General features: G+C 37.3%; 1 protein-coding gene across 1 annotated transcript in view; it reads right to left on the minus strand.

Annotated features, from left to right (window-relative positions):
* CACNB2 (calcium voltage-gated channel auxiliary subunit beta 2) overlaps positions 1-18,621 on the minus strand; it is a 112,767-nt gene that overhangs the window by 84,043 nt on the left and 10,103 nt on the right. Inside the window, exon 2 of the mRNA XM_031052547.2 lies at positions 3,820-3,939. Within this exon, the coding sequence (XP_030908407.1) occupies positions 3,820-3,939 (120 nt within the window). The remainder of the gene's footprint in view (positions 1-3,819; positions 3,940-18,621) is intronic.

Here is an 18,621-nt window from a genome sequence, read left to right on the forward strand (position 1 = left end):
ATTACTCTTGCAGAAGAGGAGGTTTGTAGATCACCTGACTAACTGTATTTCAGTCAAAAACTAGTTCATAAGTATGATGTGCTATATTGAGGCAAAAGAAATGAACAAAATAGGTGAATTCACTTCACCAGCACTGAAGAAGGCTACAATTCATTATTCAAGTCCCCCTTCTTATGTGCAAACCTTAACTCATTTAGCACTGAACTTAAAGGTCTCACTAATACTTGTACCTCACAGTTTTCCTTTGATCTCATTCTTTTCACTTGATGCAATATTTTAAAGGATAACTAATTGAATACTCACAAGGAATGGAAAAAAATATCTTTACTTACTATCATTTATTTTTAATCCCCACTCTTCAAAACTAAAAAGCTTTTTTCTGTAGAAATGAAGATTTTTAAAATATTAACACTAAAAGCAGTTAATGTAATTGGGCTTTTTTATTTATTTTTGGCTTGTGAATGCTAAAGATTCATGTTTTTATAGAAATGGGAAATTCAGTTAAGTATCAGTACAAGCCCTGAGATTTGGGAATTGTTAGCATGCCCTCCTCAGCCACAGCATAGGTCTTCTTTATCCCAGCCATGTGCCATGGACTATGAGGAGGATATTGAGAAAATCCTCAATGCTTTAAAATGGTGCTTTTTTTTTCTATTTAAAAATAAAACAAATCCAAATCAAACCCAAAAACCCGTTCTGCATTTGCATTGCTAAACTGTTCTAACCAGGAACATTTCATCTCAGCTTCAAGTTTAACAGCTTCATTTGAAGATCTGTTACCCTTGGGATTAGCTGCTGGCCTGCAGGTATCCTCATCAGTTGCCTCTTAATTTTCCATCCCTGGGTGACTCCAAACATGCTCCCGTGGCCCCACCTTCCTTACAGTAAGTCACATGCCAAAGTGAGTCAGCAAAATATGCTTAGCCATTTTCCAGAGAAGCAATGCTTCTATAAAATAAATAAATAAAAATGGCCAGAACATGTATTTTCTTACAAGCTTTTTAGGTTTTATTTTCCCTGTTTGGATAGGTAACATATATGCATATTATATTCCGTCTTTATGTTATACAAACACTTAGAATCCATTAAAATCCAAATTTAAAAATCTTAAAATCCTCCCAAACATTTACCATCATGTGCTTTATTACTATATTTCTCTTTTCCATTTAAGGTGTTTTCCCTAACTGTGAGGAAGGAAAATGGGTGTCATTAAAGTGTTTTCATTACATGCGTGACACAGTTCAATAGATTTTTTTATCTACCCTTAATTCATTATCATTTTCCCTCCACCGCTGCATTATTCATGTATGTCACCCTCTTCTAATTCCTGTGACAAATACAATTGTAATGACTTTATTTAGGACCAACACTTTCAGTCACAATCTGGAAAGGCAAAAAGTTAAAGCAGCTGCGTCACTTGGCTCTGCCTGATTGATAGCCAGCCAGGGCAAAGGCAAGGCAACCAAGGAAAGCAGGCAGCAAAACCTGCTACCTGCAGGAAAACAGGTCTGAGGACACACAGGAGCCAGGCAGCACCAGCAGAAGTTACTGCTTCATTAATTTTACTGTGTTTGAGGGAGGTGAAGGACTGAATCACCAATAAAGGCAGGAAAGCACACCCTGTCATATTTTAGATCTACTTGGTTAGGTTTAATTTATGTCTTTTTAAACATTTATTTCAAAAGAAAGCACCAAATGCATATAATATTTTAGTTAATACTATTAATTTAAATATTACACTAGACTAAATATTATTGTTATAGCTTCTGCATAAAATGATTCCACTACAGCCTGGAATGATTTTTAACATTTGACTAGAAAAACAAAAATGCTACTGTAGTTTCAGCTTTAATCTATTTTTAAGTACAAATGATTTAAATAATTCATTTTGTGTTTTCTATATGACTGGAACTACCCATTGTCATAGCAGGACGGTTTTGGCAGTGCCTTTGCTACTTTGACTGTTCACAAGTTGTCTTACAGTTTCAGACGGTGTCAGACCTAGATACTATATCTTATGCCAGCTGGAGTGAGAACATTGGTTTGATGTATAGAATAACAGTTTTAAGAAGTCAGGGTCTGCTAGCAGTTTCTCTACAAACTACAATAGCAGCAGTGCTAGAGGTCATGAATATTACATAAGGGCTGTCCATGCATTCAAGCCAGCATCAGTAAGCCAAATTCCCATAGCAACAATCGCATACATTTACTCCTCGCTAAGAGATGCATCGGTTCAGCGGTAAGTGCTGTACTGCTACCCGGATTAGTCTGCAAGATATTATTGCTTCAACTCTTCTTTTAACAGTTGTGCATTTACTGATAAAATTCAACACTCCACCTGAATTTCACAGCAGCCTTTATTACATTTCCTAGGAGCACAGAAATCTCAAACTAGCAAAAAGCAACCCTGATACAGCTGAGACTTCTCATTATGATCAGCAACGTCTCTAAGATACAGGGTGGAAGGGAAGAAGCGGGTTGCTTCTTTTGAGTTTCTGCTATACTGATCCCAGGACAGCAAGACACAAGTTCAAAGAGATGTTCAGCATCTACGGTGGGCAACTTGCAGCAGCTCATTAAAAATCTGCTTTAGAAGCTCTTATTAAATATCAGTTAACAAATAACACCTCCACCCCCACCCCTATCTTTAGCTTCCCTGTTCAAGTTTTCTGTCCAGATTAAGCTGTCTGCCTGTGCATTATAGTACCATATTAGTAATGGACCTGGTCACCAACTAACAATCAGATGCATAGTTCAATGATCAGGACTCCTAATTTCTGAAGAGCCCTTGTAAAACAGGTGGTATAAATGGGAAAAATCTGGCAGTGGAAACAGTAAAATAAAAACTAAGGCAAAATGGAGGAGGGGAGTCAGAGAGAAAGTGAGAGAAATGCAGATCAGGTAGACATGAGGAGGGATCTCAATAGTGTATTTAAATATTTAGATATTAGATGCGAAAATGTAAAAACAGACCTTGGAAAACAGTAACACACTGAGATCTAGCAGACAATAGCATATAAAAAAAGAAAAACTGGAACAAAGTGGTAAGTGAATGATAACAAATAAGATGAACATGATTTTTACAGATGCAATAGTATTTAAAGATACAGCACACATGAAAGAAAAACAAGCCCATACCCTTTCCCTGCTAAACCCCTGAGAGTCCTAAATGCATTTCATGGAAAATATACAAACACAGCAAGAACCTAAAGCTCTTTTAGTATTTCCTTACTAAATTGTAACTATCTGCCAGAAGCATGGAGATAAAAGGAGAAATCTTAACAAGTCCTAGAGCATATTGCTCACGGGGTCATTTAACACACAAACTGTAAGGAAAGTCAGTGAAGTCTTCAGGAAAAAAAGACCTTTTTAACAGATTCTCCTTGTTTACATACGAGTTGTATGAACTGATCTTTCACTGAAGGGAGATGAATAGGATGCTTGAGGGCTGATTTCTAGAACTATAACTTTTGAGTGCCATAGGGACCCATGAGCAAACTTTCACAAATATCTTCAGTAAGAACTCAAAGCTTTAACCCTATACACCACAATAAATGTGTTCATTCAGTAAAAGCAGAAGTGCACACATTTAGATAAGATTCTTCTGAAATCAAAAGCCAATCAAATGCCTTCTAAGGAAAACTGATTCTAAGTGATTTTTCCTGGAAAATCTCCTTTCTACTGCTGTCTGGAAAATCTTTAGAAGAGGTGTTACACTGTATGTGAACACATTAATAACATTTGTGTCATTAATGGATGGGACGTCAGTCCTTTAAAGCTGAATATTTCATGAGTTTGTGACATCAAAAACCACCTTACCTTTGCTTTTTCCAGCTGTGCCTGGGCCTGTCGCTCTGCCTCTCTCCGTACTGCTTCCCTGTCTTCTTCCAGAGATACATCTGAATCAGATGGACGGCTGGTGTAGGAGTCCGCCGAACCCTGCACAAGAAAAAGGAAAATAATGTCACAAGTTGGTTTAGTGTTGAAAACCCCAAATCAACAGCACAGAAGCCCCCAGCAGAAGTGGTTATAAATCTTTTCTTTTACTTTTGTACCCTTGAAAGGAAAATAACTACCCCAAAGTAGTCAGAAAATAACTACCCCAAAGTAGTTAGAAAATAAGTACTCCAAATAAATAGAAAATAACTATCCCAAAGTGGGTTAGAAAAACTATTTTTAGGTAAATATTTTCTTCTGGAGACTTTCCAAAAGTGCAGGTGTCTTCCCCAGTGTTTTATTTCCTGCACTACCCCCATGCTCTTATTTGTGTGCTTTTCAGCAAGCAAAGCCAGTTGCTCTGCAGAGTTAAAGCACTGGTGCAGTGCAGGGCTGAAGGACACACAGCAGCTTCAAGGATGGCTCCCTAAAAATTAAAACTCTCAACAGTGACAGTACTTGCAAGGAAACAGTCTTTTTATAATCAAAATGCAAATTCAGTATCAATAATTACTATTACACAATATCTCTGCTAACAGATTTAACCTCTGCTATCCATTTTTATTTTAGAGCAACCTCTTTACCTGACATACTTTCCCCATCAGAACTGCAAATGGCTCATATCCATCTCTGCCTCTCAGCAAAACATGTAAATGACCACAAATCAACTTCCAACTAATAAAATCCGTCTGGACTCAACACATGTCCCCATATCACCACAATGGAAGCAGACACAATGCCAGAAGAGCTCTATAAATAATGACAGCTCTGCTTTTCCTCTGCATCTCCCTGCATACAAAATAGAGTTCTGCTAATTCAATCAGAATGAAAACAATTGTCATCTCCTCGCTTCCTTGTTTTCTCTCCCTCCCTGCAATACATATAATACATGCCGATAATGAAAACATAGGGCTTACACAGATATCAGAATTCTTCAGACGTCCTCCTTTGGCTCTTTTCAGAAGCCTGATCCAGGTGGCCTTCATTAGCCAGACAGCTCAGTTATTGTCCGCAGCTGCAGCGCCCGGCACTGATCTCATAAAACATGTGCACACTGAGCACCGCAGAATCACTGCTCCTTTCCTATCCATGCTCTGCTCTGAGAGCCTTCCTTCTCTTCCCTCTGCCTTTCAAGCTTGCAGCCTCACTGTTCCCAAGTATTCTGCTGCAATTAAATTCTCAAATTTTCTCATGCCAGTAAAAAAAATTAAAATAATTAAAAATAATAATTAAAAAAACAACAAACCCAAAAAATCTGCACCACCTCCAAAAATCTCAACTCGAACGACAAAAATGTAAAACCAGGCGTCAGGTAGATGCTGTGAGAGATACTCCAGCTGATCATAAACTGAGATCAACCGCAGAAAAATACCTAGGGCTTTTTCCTCTCTGTTTTGGGGGGCGGATTTGGCTGTTAAAAATAGTGCTTATAGGAGAACCTTTTAAAATCCTGTGCAAAATGTATTCAGTGACATTTGCAAGTGCAAAGTTCATTTCATCTCTTCCTAGATTGGCTGGGGGTGGGGTAACAGGCTGTTCATATCACTGGGCATGCTCCATATGTTCAGCCTTTTACGCAGATGCTCACATCACACCGGGTTGTTAGCCTATGCCAAATTGCCATTTTACATCTCAAGGGTAAACAGCTGGAAAATGCAAGGTCCCTGAGAAACTGGAAGAGCTGGTACAGCGTCTACTTCCCGTCATGTATGTCTGCTGCAAGCTGCCTTTCCCTTGGATGCTCAGTGCTGTCACGCAGCACTTCCCTCCACTGCAAAGCACTGAGCTCCACTCACAGCTCTCTTGCAGAAAACGTAAATCCAAAAATATGCCTGTTGAGCAGGAATTTAACCCCCTAGTCACCGTTTACATTTTTTTTTTGACATAAGCAGAGGAAAGAAGCAAAGGATAACTGCAACATACCACTTACCATATAAATACTAGATCCTAATATAGCAGAAGCCAAACAAAACATTGAATTTCTATATTCTGCTTATCAGAGATACCCTGTATCCCTTCATAAACTGACATGGGAATAATATGATAAGGAATGGTTTTCTAGGACATTTCTGATTCCCTGACATGCAACATTCTAGTTAGAAAAGATCACTGCAGCTGATGGCAGAACCTGCCTTTGATATAAACTCACAGAAATTTAATAAATATATAAATATGTGAAAAATAGGGAACAGACATCACAGCTGAGAACAGTGGTCATGCACTTGCCAGTATGTCAGCACAAAGGACCAAATCATGCCATGATTTGTGTCTGTGTAACAACAAAATTGCCCCACCACAAATGATGCAGTGGCTTGCATTTAACCACTATTAGAGCAAACAATAGTTGCCACTAAACTGACAGCTTAAAGGTAGATTTCAACTTTCCAAATGTTTTACTTTTTTCTTTCCTGAAGACTGTAATAGTTAGAGCACATGGCTTAATGAGCTGCCTTTGAGCTAACATAAAGGAAATTACTCTCCAAGGGATATTTTGCTTATAGGAGTCCAAATACATCTGCTATTTTATAGCCATCTTCCAAAACAAAAATGCCTACTGAGCTAGAGTAAAAGAGCAGAAAATAAAAGAAAATACACTCAAACTTTTCTTGAAATGTTTGGAAAATCTTGTCCATTAGGAAATCACCAGAGGGCTGTAACCTCACAACGCCTTCCAAATTTGGCTGTTACTTGAAATTTCCCTTTACCACAGCTTCTGACACAGCTCCCAAGTGGCAAAGGACAAGCAGCAACAAGCATACAGAAGTTTAGTGTATAGTTTAAATCCTGTTATACTTGACACAGCAGTGGCCTGTGGTCAAAACCATTGAGTTATCGCGGTAGAAGTTAAAGCTGAGACTGCGATAACCCCCTCTCCACCACAGAGCCCCAGCCTCCAGGACATTCTGGAGTCCTTCAACACCCAACCCCCTCCAGAAAAGGCACATCCAAACCCTTCCCCATCACCACTACCATTCATGTCATTCTGCCATTGGTTTCATAAATCAATCCCAAAGCAACATCACCTTTAAATAAGAGGAAAACAAGCAAATCAGCCATTAAGCCTAACATGGCAATCACACCATGGACAGTGGGAAGATTAGCCCTCTATGGCACTTCTATGATGAACACATCATATTTTCCACTGACCAAGCAGCATGGCATCACTTCTACTACCACTCATTCAGCTGTACAGAAGTGATGCTGTCTAATATTGGAATGCTGCATAATTGGTCCTAATCCTGTGAGGAAAAAAAAAAAATGAAAAAAGGTCGTGAAGTGCAGAAATATAATTCCCATCTCCCCTAAGGGGGCAAAATGCCTTTAAATGCCTTTTGGGTCAGGCCAGAATTGCTAAAATTGGAGTTTCATCTTGCAAGCCACAGAGATCATCTACAGTGCTGGTCATGTCTTGTGTTGGCCACAGTCTCAACGTACATCCAAAAAAATTATAACGATTCAATTTATTTTAATTATATTGACAAATCACATGAATCAAAGTCAACATTACATTTATTTTCCCAGTGGGATGGACATGGTCATGTAAATCCTGTATGGAAAGCAGAAACTGAGAGCTTTGGTTCTCAAATATGAAAAAAAAAAACAACAACAAAAAAAATCAAAGCCTGACATCAAGGCAATCCAGGAAAAAAGGGAGCATACCATTAAAATTAATTAATTTTATAAACTACTGATAATTTTCCTATGAGCTAAGAATGTACTCAACACTTTAGCATAAAAAAAATCAAACTTCAATATATAAAAAAATTCAAACTTCAATAAAAACTATGATGAGACTGCAGTGGAAATAACTTGACTCTTCAAGGAAAATAAAGCCTGGTTGATGTGCACTGTCCATTCATGGCAGCTAACAAAACTGCTTTTCCTCCCTGGGTACATGAGTTTTGGGGGTTGCTCTGGGAAACACTATGGATCCTTTCCCAAGAGCTTCTGAAATTCAGTCTTTCTGAGATTCTGCGGGTCTCCATAATCTTCCACTGCAAGAGCTGGAGTGGAAGAGCTCCAGTAATAAAAGTATGTAATATATACTACTGTAGCCCCCAGCTCCTAGTATTCCACAGGAAACTGACTAGTAAAAGTGACATAGGTCATGTTAATAATTATCCCATTTATTCCCCGTTCTCTCTTCCCCTCCCCCCCTTCTTCTCTCCCTCCTTATTTGGCAGGTTTACAAACCGAGTTTGAGAAATAATTTCCTGTTTTAATGACATGCTTGCAAATATTTACCAACTATTTTACGACTTATTATATTAGATTCTGTGACATATTCTCATGATATAAACCCATACTCTTCACACAGCTAGTGGTCTTACGTGATCATATTTGAGCTCCTTTTTCTCCAAGACCACAAATGTCTTATCTTCCTTAGTACTGTAAAAGTGTACGATTTCAAGAGACAAGGTCCTCCAAATAAAATGGTTTTTTTATTACTTTCCTTTATTTGCAGGTAAAAACTCCTTAGTAAAATTTGGTTGTGCCTACAGATCTCTTTATTTTTCTTGTTAGTTTTCTGTACCTATTCTTAAATTTGGTCAGTACTGCTGGAGATCAAGTACAGATTTTGATTGCAGTGTTGCCTTCATAGTGTAAAATCTGTGGATGTGTTTGGTCTGTTACTGTACTAAATTCTCACTGGGCTAATATCGCTATCATTACACTTGCAAATTCAGTCCTGGCCTTTATATTATGTCTTCTTCATAAAAAATTAAAGTGATCCTCTGAGTACCGTAAGTTTCCCTTTAATAGGGTAATCCACTTATGAACTGGGTATCATTAGGACAGATAAGTTTCCAAATTACTGAAAATTCTCAAATAATTCTCTTCCTAGGAGGATCATACAAGTCCTTTCAAGAAGAGACTTTTTACTTTAATATTTATTAAATGAAGGCATGAAGTAGTAAGCAAACATAGAACAATATTTTACAAGGAATGAAGAAGTACATATGACTATTCCTACATATAAACTCTTCATCTATAATACTGGGATCACCCCCGTATATAATTTTCATCTCTTCATTATTTAATGCTGAAAAGAATTTTAAATCCAAAAGGAGAAATATCTTTGTCTTAATTCAATTTATACTTTGAATATAAAAAGCTAGGTCTCACTGTGCCAATAAGAGGAACAACTCATTTCAACGTTAAGAATTTATGCAGAGATATTGCTAAATGCTTATCTTCTAATCTTGCTGAAGTAGTAAGAAAGACATCAACATGTTCTGCTAGGACACAATCTGAGATAGTAAATCACGGCTGTGTGATGTGCTACTACTTCTTGAGTGCTAGGAAATAAGGTAAAGGGAATCAGATGTTGAAAGGCTACTTCTATAACATTTTTATTTCACTTAAAATCATTAAAACTGATTCATAACAAAGGTAAATGTGAAATGTTGAAGTCAGACATAAAGTGAAACTGTTGATATCGGCAAACCGTAATATACCAATGCAGAATACAGATTGACCTGTTTCACCATAAACTGACCAACCTCATATGTATGAGCCACAAAATTAAAAAATCAGAAGCATTCCCACAAAAGCACCTTCTCCACAGGCCTCAGTTTACCAGATTGGCCACAGATGGTGAATGTGAAAATTTCTTATCCACGAAGTTCTCTCCAGATGTCATTGTTTTGGATGATGTTGAAGAGAGCACAAAATGCTGCTCTGAGAATGCTGCACAATGTTATATTGATGTTAATTATTTGAGAGCAGAATTTTTATGGAAACTAAATTAATTCCAATTGTTTGGCATGTATACTTGGCACGTATGACAAACTGAAAAAAATACATTTTAACAAAGGAAAAAGGAAAGAGACCACATATTCATTGAGGGGATATCAAGCAGGAATTGTTCACTTCTTGTGTAAGGGTCACAGACATTTGACAGCCTGGCTACTTCCAAGTCTAATGACAATGTCCTACATGGTTCCTGGCATAGGCCCTGCCTGCACTTTGTTATTTGCCCGCTATACACACATTTGCACCTAAATGCTCTCCCACAACTCCCATCACACAAGGAGGGCTATCAGCTCCTACAGTAGACACTGAAATCCTTTGCTATGGTTCCATTTAAATAACAAATCCAAGGCTGGTTATAATTTTATTGTTATTGTTTAGAGCTAACTGGGAATTGCCATGGCATCTACAGCCATGAAGGACCTTCAAATAATGGGAGCAGTGAAATTTAACAGTTGGTAGCTTTATGGCTGCAATGAGATTAAAAAGGAGATTATACAGGAAACCAGACTTCTCTTTACCCTTAACATGACTTTGGCAAGCTTGATCACGGCACCCAGCTTGACAGCACAGGTTTCCAAGGCACTAATCCAGTCAACAGCTGGATGAAAGCAAAGGTATTTTAAAATAACCCTTAGGTTTCCAGAAGCCTAGATTTTGGCATTCACAAACCAGATAAACAATTGTACCAGGTACCTTTATCAGGAAAAACAAAAGAATGAAACCTTAAATAACCCCACACACCAAAACCCACCACCCGTTTGCACTCACATTTCATGAGGTTGCTTTCCTGGTGTTTTGTTAAGAAAAAGTATCATGAGCAGATATTTTTAGAGAAATTAAAGTCTTCTCCTGGTGGCTCTTCAGAAAAAATCTGACAATATGCAAGTTGCTTCCAAAAGGGCAGCTGCAGAGCTCAGCCTAGTTAGCAAACAGACAGACTGACCCCTCAGAGTCAGAGCTAAGCTCTCCCCAAAGCTTTGCGAAGCTCTGATGTGTTATGGTTTATCAATTTCTGCAAAAACCATCCTAGAGAGAAAACTACCAAGATCCTATTGTACAAGGCACTGTACAGTCACAAAGTAAATTACAAGCCCTGCTTAAAAGAACTTTCAGTCTAAAGGATGAGAGAATATGAGCAGAATAAAAAAAGGAGTAAGAAAGGGATCAAGGTAGGAATGCAATAGAAAATAAAGTATTTTTAAATATTCGATACCAGCATTATGACTCATCCCTTGCATAACCATGGTGGGTTGTTGTTTAAGTAAGTTTTCTATATGTATTATGGCAGAGATTAGTTCTGTGAAAGCCTCTGAAGGAGGATAATCTGGTAGCTCTGTATATTCTGACAGAGATTCTCACACTTACGAAACTTGAGCAAGTGCTTTTGAGGAAGAGGGCAATGACAGGAATATACGAAGGTCTCCTATGATTTAACAACAATACAATCACATTATTGAGAATTTTAAAAGAAAATAAAATTAAACCCCTAAAATAAAGAAAAAAAAGGGATTTGATTTTTCAAGACAATTAATTGGATCTAAAGGATGGGATTAAATTATTGATGATTTTGCGCTGTAAGGAAAAGTCAGAGCAATGACAGAGCTAAGACGTTGCCAATGGAACAGCTCAGAGACAGGTGTCAAAGGAATTAAAATACACTAAAGAAATGATTGCAAGCTGCATGAACCTGAATCATCTCATTTTTGTCTCAGTCAGTACACACATGGATATTAACAAAATTGGTTGATTCATGGTACCTTTTTAAAGCTCTGGTAACTTGATTATATATTTAAGCCCTTAAGCAAAAGTAAATCAGCATTATTACTAACAACAAGCTAGCCTGTGGTGGTGTTTACTGGGACAGAAGAAGGTAAAAATTGAAGGTTTTCAGGAAAAATGACAATATCGTTTTTGACAATATTAGTTAACAGCAGATATCACAAAGGAAGGATTTTAAATTGCAGAAAAAAGAATTTAGAATATAAAATGCTATGTGCTGATACAAGAGCACAGAGAGAAAGACAAAGATTGAGTCAACCACAAGGGCTCAATTAAAAAGAGGAAAAACACATCTGGGATGACAACAAGGAAACAGAAAGACAACTAGAAAAGGAATGAATTTGAAGGAAAGCATGGCAACCATCATCTCAATTTGTCTCAGCTCAGTTAAAAGTGCCAATTTAGATTCCCTGTTCCAGATCTTCAGTGTATTTTTATCTGGGATTTTGGTTCAAGTCATTAAGATTTTCTGCATGCTTAAAAATAACTTCCTTGAAAATTTAGCATGAAATTCAGTTGGCAATGGAGAATTTCAAATGAAAAAAAAACAAAATTTCTTTGTATTTTTTTTCCAAATTATCTTTAAATGTACAATCCCTGACTGTTTTCAAATGTAACATTTTTTAATCTACTCCAGATAACAAATTGAATGTTTGTGGGTGTTTCTGCTCTTTTGTTTTTTTTTAACTTCTTAAAAATATTGAGGTTAAGTACACACCGTAATGTCTTCCCTATTCTACTCATTCAAATGTAACAACTGCTTCAATCCATATTTTTACTTGCTACCCTTCATTTCTATACTGCAAATTTAGTACTCATCTGTTTAAATAATTATCTTTTCCCCCATTTGTCTTCATGAGTTAGTTTGGCAAGCATGTACTATGTAAAAACTGCTTTCATACACTAGTTGTCTATAATATTTTTCACCCTCTGATGAGTTTATTTTCCGGCCCATCATCTGCTATTGAAATCTTGATTTTCTAGTCATGATCTTTTGTTAACAGCAATCAGCGACTGTCATGACATAAAACATGGCAAATTGCTCATTGCTTAGATTAGGAGAGGTTTTCTTATCAACACCTTTGTTAAGTTACACACAGTGAAGACTAATGAATTAATTAAATTTCCCTGAGCTGAGCCAGCCTCACTGAAAGCTCAAGCTTGTCAAACAGCGGTTCCTCTGTGACTCAGCCCAGGTATCTCTGACAGGCACAATCACCCTTTAAGCATCTGCAGCCTCTGATATTGGCAGAAACACCAAGTAAGCAGCTTTCACACTGCATGGCACCATTTACTTCAGGATAAAAACACTACATAAAACACACATACACTCATAAGTGAGCTAAATGTAAGCTCAGTTTCCAAGGGTATCACCACATGAGTCCTTGTGGTTTCAGGTGTTAAACCTTTTGTTCCAGACTTCATCCTCATGTACACTGCTGGAAAAATATCAGGACTGTTTCTTTATACTCATTACTTATCCCCCAGGTCTGGCATAAATCAAAGCAAAGCACTTGCAATTTTCTCAAGAGGATGAGGCTCCTCACACCATTTAGATATTTCAATTATTCTCATCTGGTTTCAGGAACACAACAATCTAATACTTTCATCGCATCAATGGAAAAGTCTCTGGAAAGGCCTTTTGTCCCTTTTATCTATCACATGCCAAAATAACAGTCTTGAAAAATTCCCTCTCTCCAGCAGTCTTTGTTGTAAAATTAAAACATAGTAGTTAATGCACAGATTGCATGATGTCAATGTTCAAAATCATTGGCTCTTATAGATTTGACTCTTAAGAGATACCTAACGTAGTGCACCCACACAGAGAGGGTGAGGATATCAAGTGTGTAGTGTGTGTGATCTTCAGCCAAGGGTGAGAAGCTAAAGCAAGAACTGCATACCTGATTCTCCCATCCCAATCCATGTGGTTGCCACTGCTTGTATGGCTCCATAAACTGCTTTTGTTAGTGGGAAATCAAGGTAAAGTTTGTGGTTCTAACTCAAGAATCGTTCCTATTGCACTTTTAGAGAACTACTAAGAAGCAAGACTGAACCTGTTTCCCATCTGCAAGAGTGTATACAACACTCATTTGCAAAAAACAAATTAGTAAAAGGCTGTGGGAAACCATCTAATAGTATATAATCTCTAATAATGAATAAATCTAAATATATTTTTTTACAGCTAAAACAGATCTCATAATATGGATTTATATTAGCACTACTGAGATATAACTGCTTAAATAAAGATGGGAGGGTTAGAACAGAAGTATGTATTTTAGGCAACCTGGAAACAGACATGTGCCTGCTACTGAAGATGGTTAACAATGATTAGATGCTAAACTGAAAGAGAATAAAATATAAATGAATGGCAATAGAAATCTTGAAGGAAATAATAAAAACAGCACATGGTGTTGTGAAATTTCATAACTCAATCCTGGAACATTTTTTGTGTCCCGGAACATTCAAAGCTTGGTACAGCCCCTTTCCAGGATAATAAGTGAACTCAGGTTTTTTAAATTACTGTAGCCTAGAAGACCAAACATTTTCTGGGTTGTTGGTTTTTTTGTTAAGACTTAAAAGAAACATCAGGAGCAGATTTCTTTCTGATTCAGAGCAGATTTTGCCTGGGTCAGGAGAGAAAATGACACCATATCCCTCGCTAAGCCATTTCCTCCTCTAGAGGAAGCACCAAATTTTGGATCATGGTTGCTCTTTCATTTATTGCTGCAATACACAGTATTGACAGAAAATACATGTTTTGTTTGCTGATAAATCCAAAATCTTAAAAAAGAATAGCTGAGGACTACAGTATCTGCATAAACTCTCTCCTGTGCCAGAGCTATGATGAGTTAATACATCTTGTTCTCAGGACCACAAGGTAGTTCTGGCAGAAAGGGGGCTCAGAAAGCTCTAGTCCAACATCCTGCTCAAGCTGTGAGACCAAAACCAGCTTGGTTCAGGACTTTATTCAGTTGGCTCTTTAAAACCTTGAAGGACAGAACCTCTCTGGGAACCCATCACACTGACAGAGTATTCTCACAGTGATGAAGTTTTTTCTTACATCCAATATGAACCTCTCTTTTTTTGAATGTCCAGTGTTTGTCTCTTGCCCTCCCACCATGAACTTCAGAGGAGCCTTGCTCCATGCTTTTGACAACCTCCTATAGATGCTGGAGGGCCCATATAAGACTTGGGAGTCCAGAATTTCAAAAGAATCTGCGACTTTGGAAAGATAATAGAATTCTTCTTAAAAAAGAGCTAATGTACACCTTGGGCAAACCTGTATTAAGAGAGATGTGCTATACAGCAGTCAACTCATGCAAAAAAAAATTAAGACAAGCAATACATCATACTGATGTAGAGCAAAATTATTAATTTGCCACCAGGCTCAATCAACTTTGTAAAATCCCTCAGATAAAGAGATTCCTTCCACCACATCCCTAGCAAGCTTTTGGTCACAAGAGTCTCCTGCAACAATAAGAAACAAGAATGGAAACTCCAGTTCTGCAGGCTTTAAGGTCTCAAAACATGCTGTCACCAAAGAAATACAAACAAACCCATGTTGTCCCTGACAATTTGTTTTCTTTAGGAACTGCACTGGCTAAAGCCTGCTTTTTTCTCTCCGCTCCATTGTTTGGAAATGAAATTAATTCTCTCCTTAAACCCATCCGGTTATGCTCAATTAAAAGTCATATTTCCTTCAGTTTATAAGGGAATTAGTTTCTGCTTGAGAAATTACCACCCAAACTTATCAGCTGTTCCACTACTATCACCACCAGATTCCTGCTGAGAGGACAGGAATATAACAAAGACATCGCTGAGAGTGCTTCTGTGCTAATTAGTAAGGCAATTATTATTCAGACAGGATTCCTAAAGGTAAAAAGGAAAAGAGGGAATAAGGATCTAGCAAAAAGTAGGTAGATGGATGATGGGCAACATCCATACCACACAGTAGAGGGGCACCTATGACAAAACAGTAAAGAAGGACAAGGCTTCGAGGGTAGAAATACAAAAGTAATATGAGAGATATATGAGATAAATATATGAAGAATGTGAGAGATAGACGGCAGGCCAAAAAAGCATTTCTGAACTTACTAGTTATTGCCACTCCAGTTTAGCAGCAGAGAAGATCACAAAAGCAGAAACATTATCTTTTCTAAGATGAAAAATATTGCACAAATACACTGTCAAAAAAAACAACCTCAAAACCTCAATGTTTTTGTGCTTATACACCTACACTAGAAGAATTATTAATATAATATCTGCCTTTTTTTAAAACAATACACATTTTTATAACATCTAACCACTTCCATCTCATTACTGTATGCAGTTTTCCATTAGAGCCTATAAATACTCAGTGCTTCTATGCTTCCAAATTCCACAACTAGTTTTTTCTGCTTACAACCACTCAACATTCATGTTCATTCTGCTGTACATGAAGTCAGTCCCCAAAGCATTCACAGACAGATAAAATTTACAAGATACTAGAGAAACCCAAGATGCATCATTTTTTCCAGGTCACACCTACTGCCCACTCAATAGTCATGTAGATTGTCTACATGCTGCTAAACCACAATTCAGATGCATTTGCGCTCACACCCTTTCAAATATTGTCCAGAGACAAAGTGCCAGATTCCCTGGCCAGGGTAAAGTCAGAACTCAACATTAAATCCAAGATGGGCTTTTTATGCTTTAAGAAGTTCAATTCCTACTGGGTTTCAACAGCATTCCAGTTCATTTCCACTTTGAAAAATGGAATTTAGTATCTCACATATTGCTTTTTTTTTTAATTTTACATTTATTCTTAACTGATTTCAGTTAGGCTGAAACACTTATTCCAAATATTATAAACTCTCATTTGAATAAGCCAGAATTTCACTCTAAATTTGCACTGTTCTCTTCCATTCACTCCTTCTGTAGCAATTATTCTATCTACAATCACCAGTAATTCACAGAGTTAGCATCTCCCTTCCTGTTCAAAGTTTTTGAGTTTACAGTGGGTAAAACAAAAATGATGACTTATTGTTTCTTTCCTCATGCAGAAGAAAAGGAAATGTTTGTTGCTGAAGTTGGCACAGTAACACAACATGCCCTTTTATAACCTCTCATGCTCTGCTAGTTGTCTGCTGGCATGTATCTTTTTTATGATTTGAAAAAGCATCAGTATTTTTAAGTCTTGTTCATTTTCAAAATCACTGTAGTCTATGAACTCAACAGCAGCTCCTTCTTGTTTCCTCTTTGATTATGCTAAAATAGACCTCATTTAAATTTAATAGTACCTCATTCACATCATAAAATCTACAAGAAAAATGCAGGCACAACACTGTCGATTGTCACAAGGCAAGCTGATCCACAAAACATGTCGTGTAAATGGCAGGACTAATTGCTCCCACCACACTTACAGACACAGGTTTATTTAAAACAGCCCTAAGCCAAACAGCACAACTTGTGGTGCCCGGGATTGTTTGAGTTTTTTTAATGTATGTATTTTACTAGGAGACATCTGATTACAGAAAGTGCTCATATTTTATACCTGTGCTGACACTGCAATGGTATTAGGAAAATGGTTTCAGCTGGATTATACTTCATCTTTCAGCACACTAAGGATGGTCCCACCCAGACCACTTCCCAGATGTTCTTGCCTGCAAATACCACCAAACCTCCAGTTACAAATTGATCAGAACATTATTTTGTACTAGTAACATACAGCAGAACAGAATTATTTATTTTTCCTTACAAATCTATATTACTGAGGGGGAGGGGAGAGAGAGATAACATTCATGCATGCATGGGAAAACTCTTAGAAGGCAAAGCAGCTATTAGCTGATATCAGCAAATATGTTTATGTGGTGATTATTAAAGAAAACCCAAACCCACAATCAACAAAACCACTGTATTTTCTTGCTGTTAAGTTCTAGTGAAACGTCAATCAGCGAAAGCGACATTTCACATATGGTACTAGAGTCTTGTACAATGAGCCTTGTGATTTTGTTTAAGCATCTCTGAAGGCCACCCATGCTCTTTGCCAGGATGTCCATATAACAAATAACAGAATTACAGCAAACAATACAAATAATTCCATCTTAGAAAGCCCACAGGATAATTAAGGAGAATAGAACACAACTTTCCTAAATATATGGGGTAAACCACAATACAATACATATGTTGACTGTATTTGAGCAACAACCTAATGCCTCTGTCCTTCAGATTTCACTTTATAGATATATCACTATATTTATATGGACACAGACGAAAGCAACAGAATCACAGAGAATTAGAGGCCTAATATTTCAGAATTACACAGGGCATCCTACAGCAATGGCAACTAAATTATGGGCAATTGCTGGACAAAATGAAGAACTCTAAGAGTGAGTTTTGACTTAGAAAACATGAGGATTTCTGCTTTGGTGCAGTAAGGTTTCTATATAGCCTGTATTCTTTGAATAGAACCACAGAAAACAACAGGTTGGGAAGGGGACATCTGGAGGAGAGGACACCTAGTCCAGCCTCCTGAATCTGGCACTGCAGAGCAAAGACAGATTAGATCACCCTGGGCCTTCTGTAGTTGAGTTTTGAAAATCTCCATTGAGGAAAATTTTGCAGCTTTATATAGAATTCTACTTGTTCATGTCCTACACGAGAAAAATTTAAGGACGTTTTAAGAGTAATCTAACATCTTTAAGAAAATAAAGTAGGAAGTTATACAACATTTAGCCTCAAAAATTAGCCTGCTGAGCTGCTTCCACAAGCAGATGAATACAACTGTATCAAGTTCAGCACAAGGTCAATTTTAGTAAAAACCATTTCTGCACATGAAAAGACCTTAATTACTTCCAGTGAAGAGAAAAAAAATAGTTTCTCATTTACTTTCAAGCAAATGAACTTTATAAAGACATGCAGAGGCATTTTTCACGTCATATTTAGTTGTCCCTTAAAGAAATAGCTTTGGAATACAATTGTATTCTTATAAATAGCTATGCATGTATAAGCCTTGCTCCTATGAACTGTCCTACTATTGTTCCCTCTGCTTAAAATTCCTGTAATGGTCTACCTACCCTTAGACTCAAGAGCTCAGCTGAGTAGGGAACACTCTCCTTTTGGATTTCTGCATCAACAGTGCTTTGCTTGTGCCAATAAATAAACACCTAG

This window comes from Melopsittacus undulatus, chromosome 1, assembly GCF_012275295.1.
Source record: "Melopsittacus undulatus isolate bMelUnd1 chromosome 1, bMelUnd1.mat.Z, whole genome shotgun sequence".
Lineage (NCBI taxonomy): Eukaryota > Metazoa > Chordata > Aves > Psittaciformes > Psittaculidae > Melopsittacus > Melopsittacus undulatus.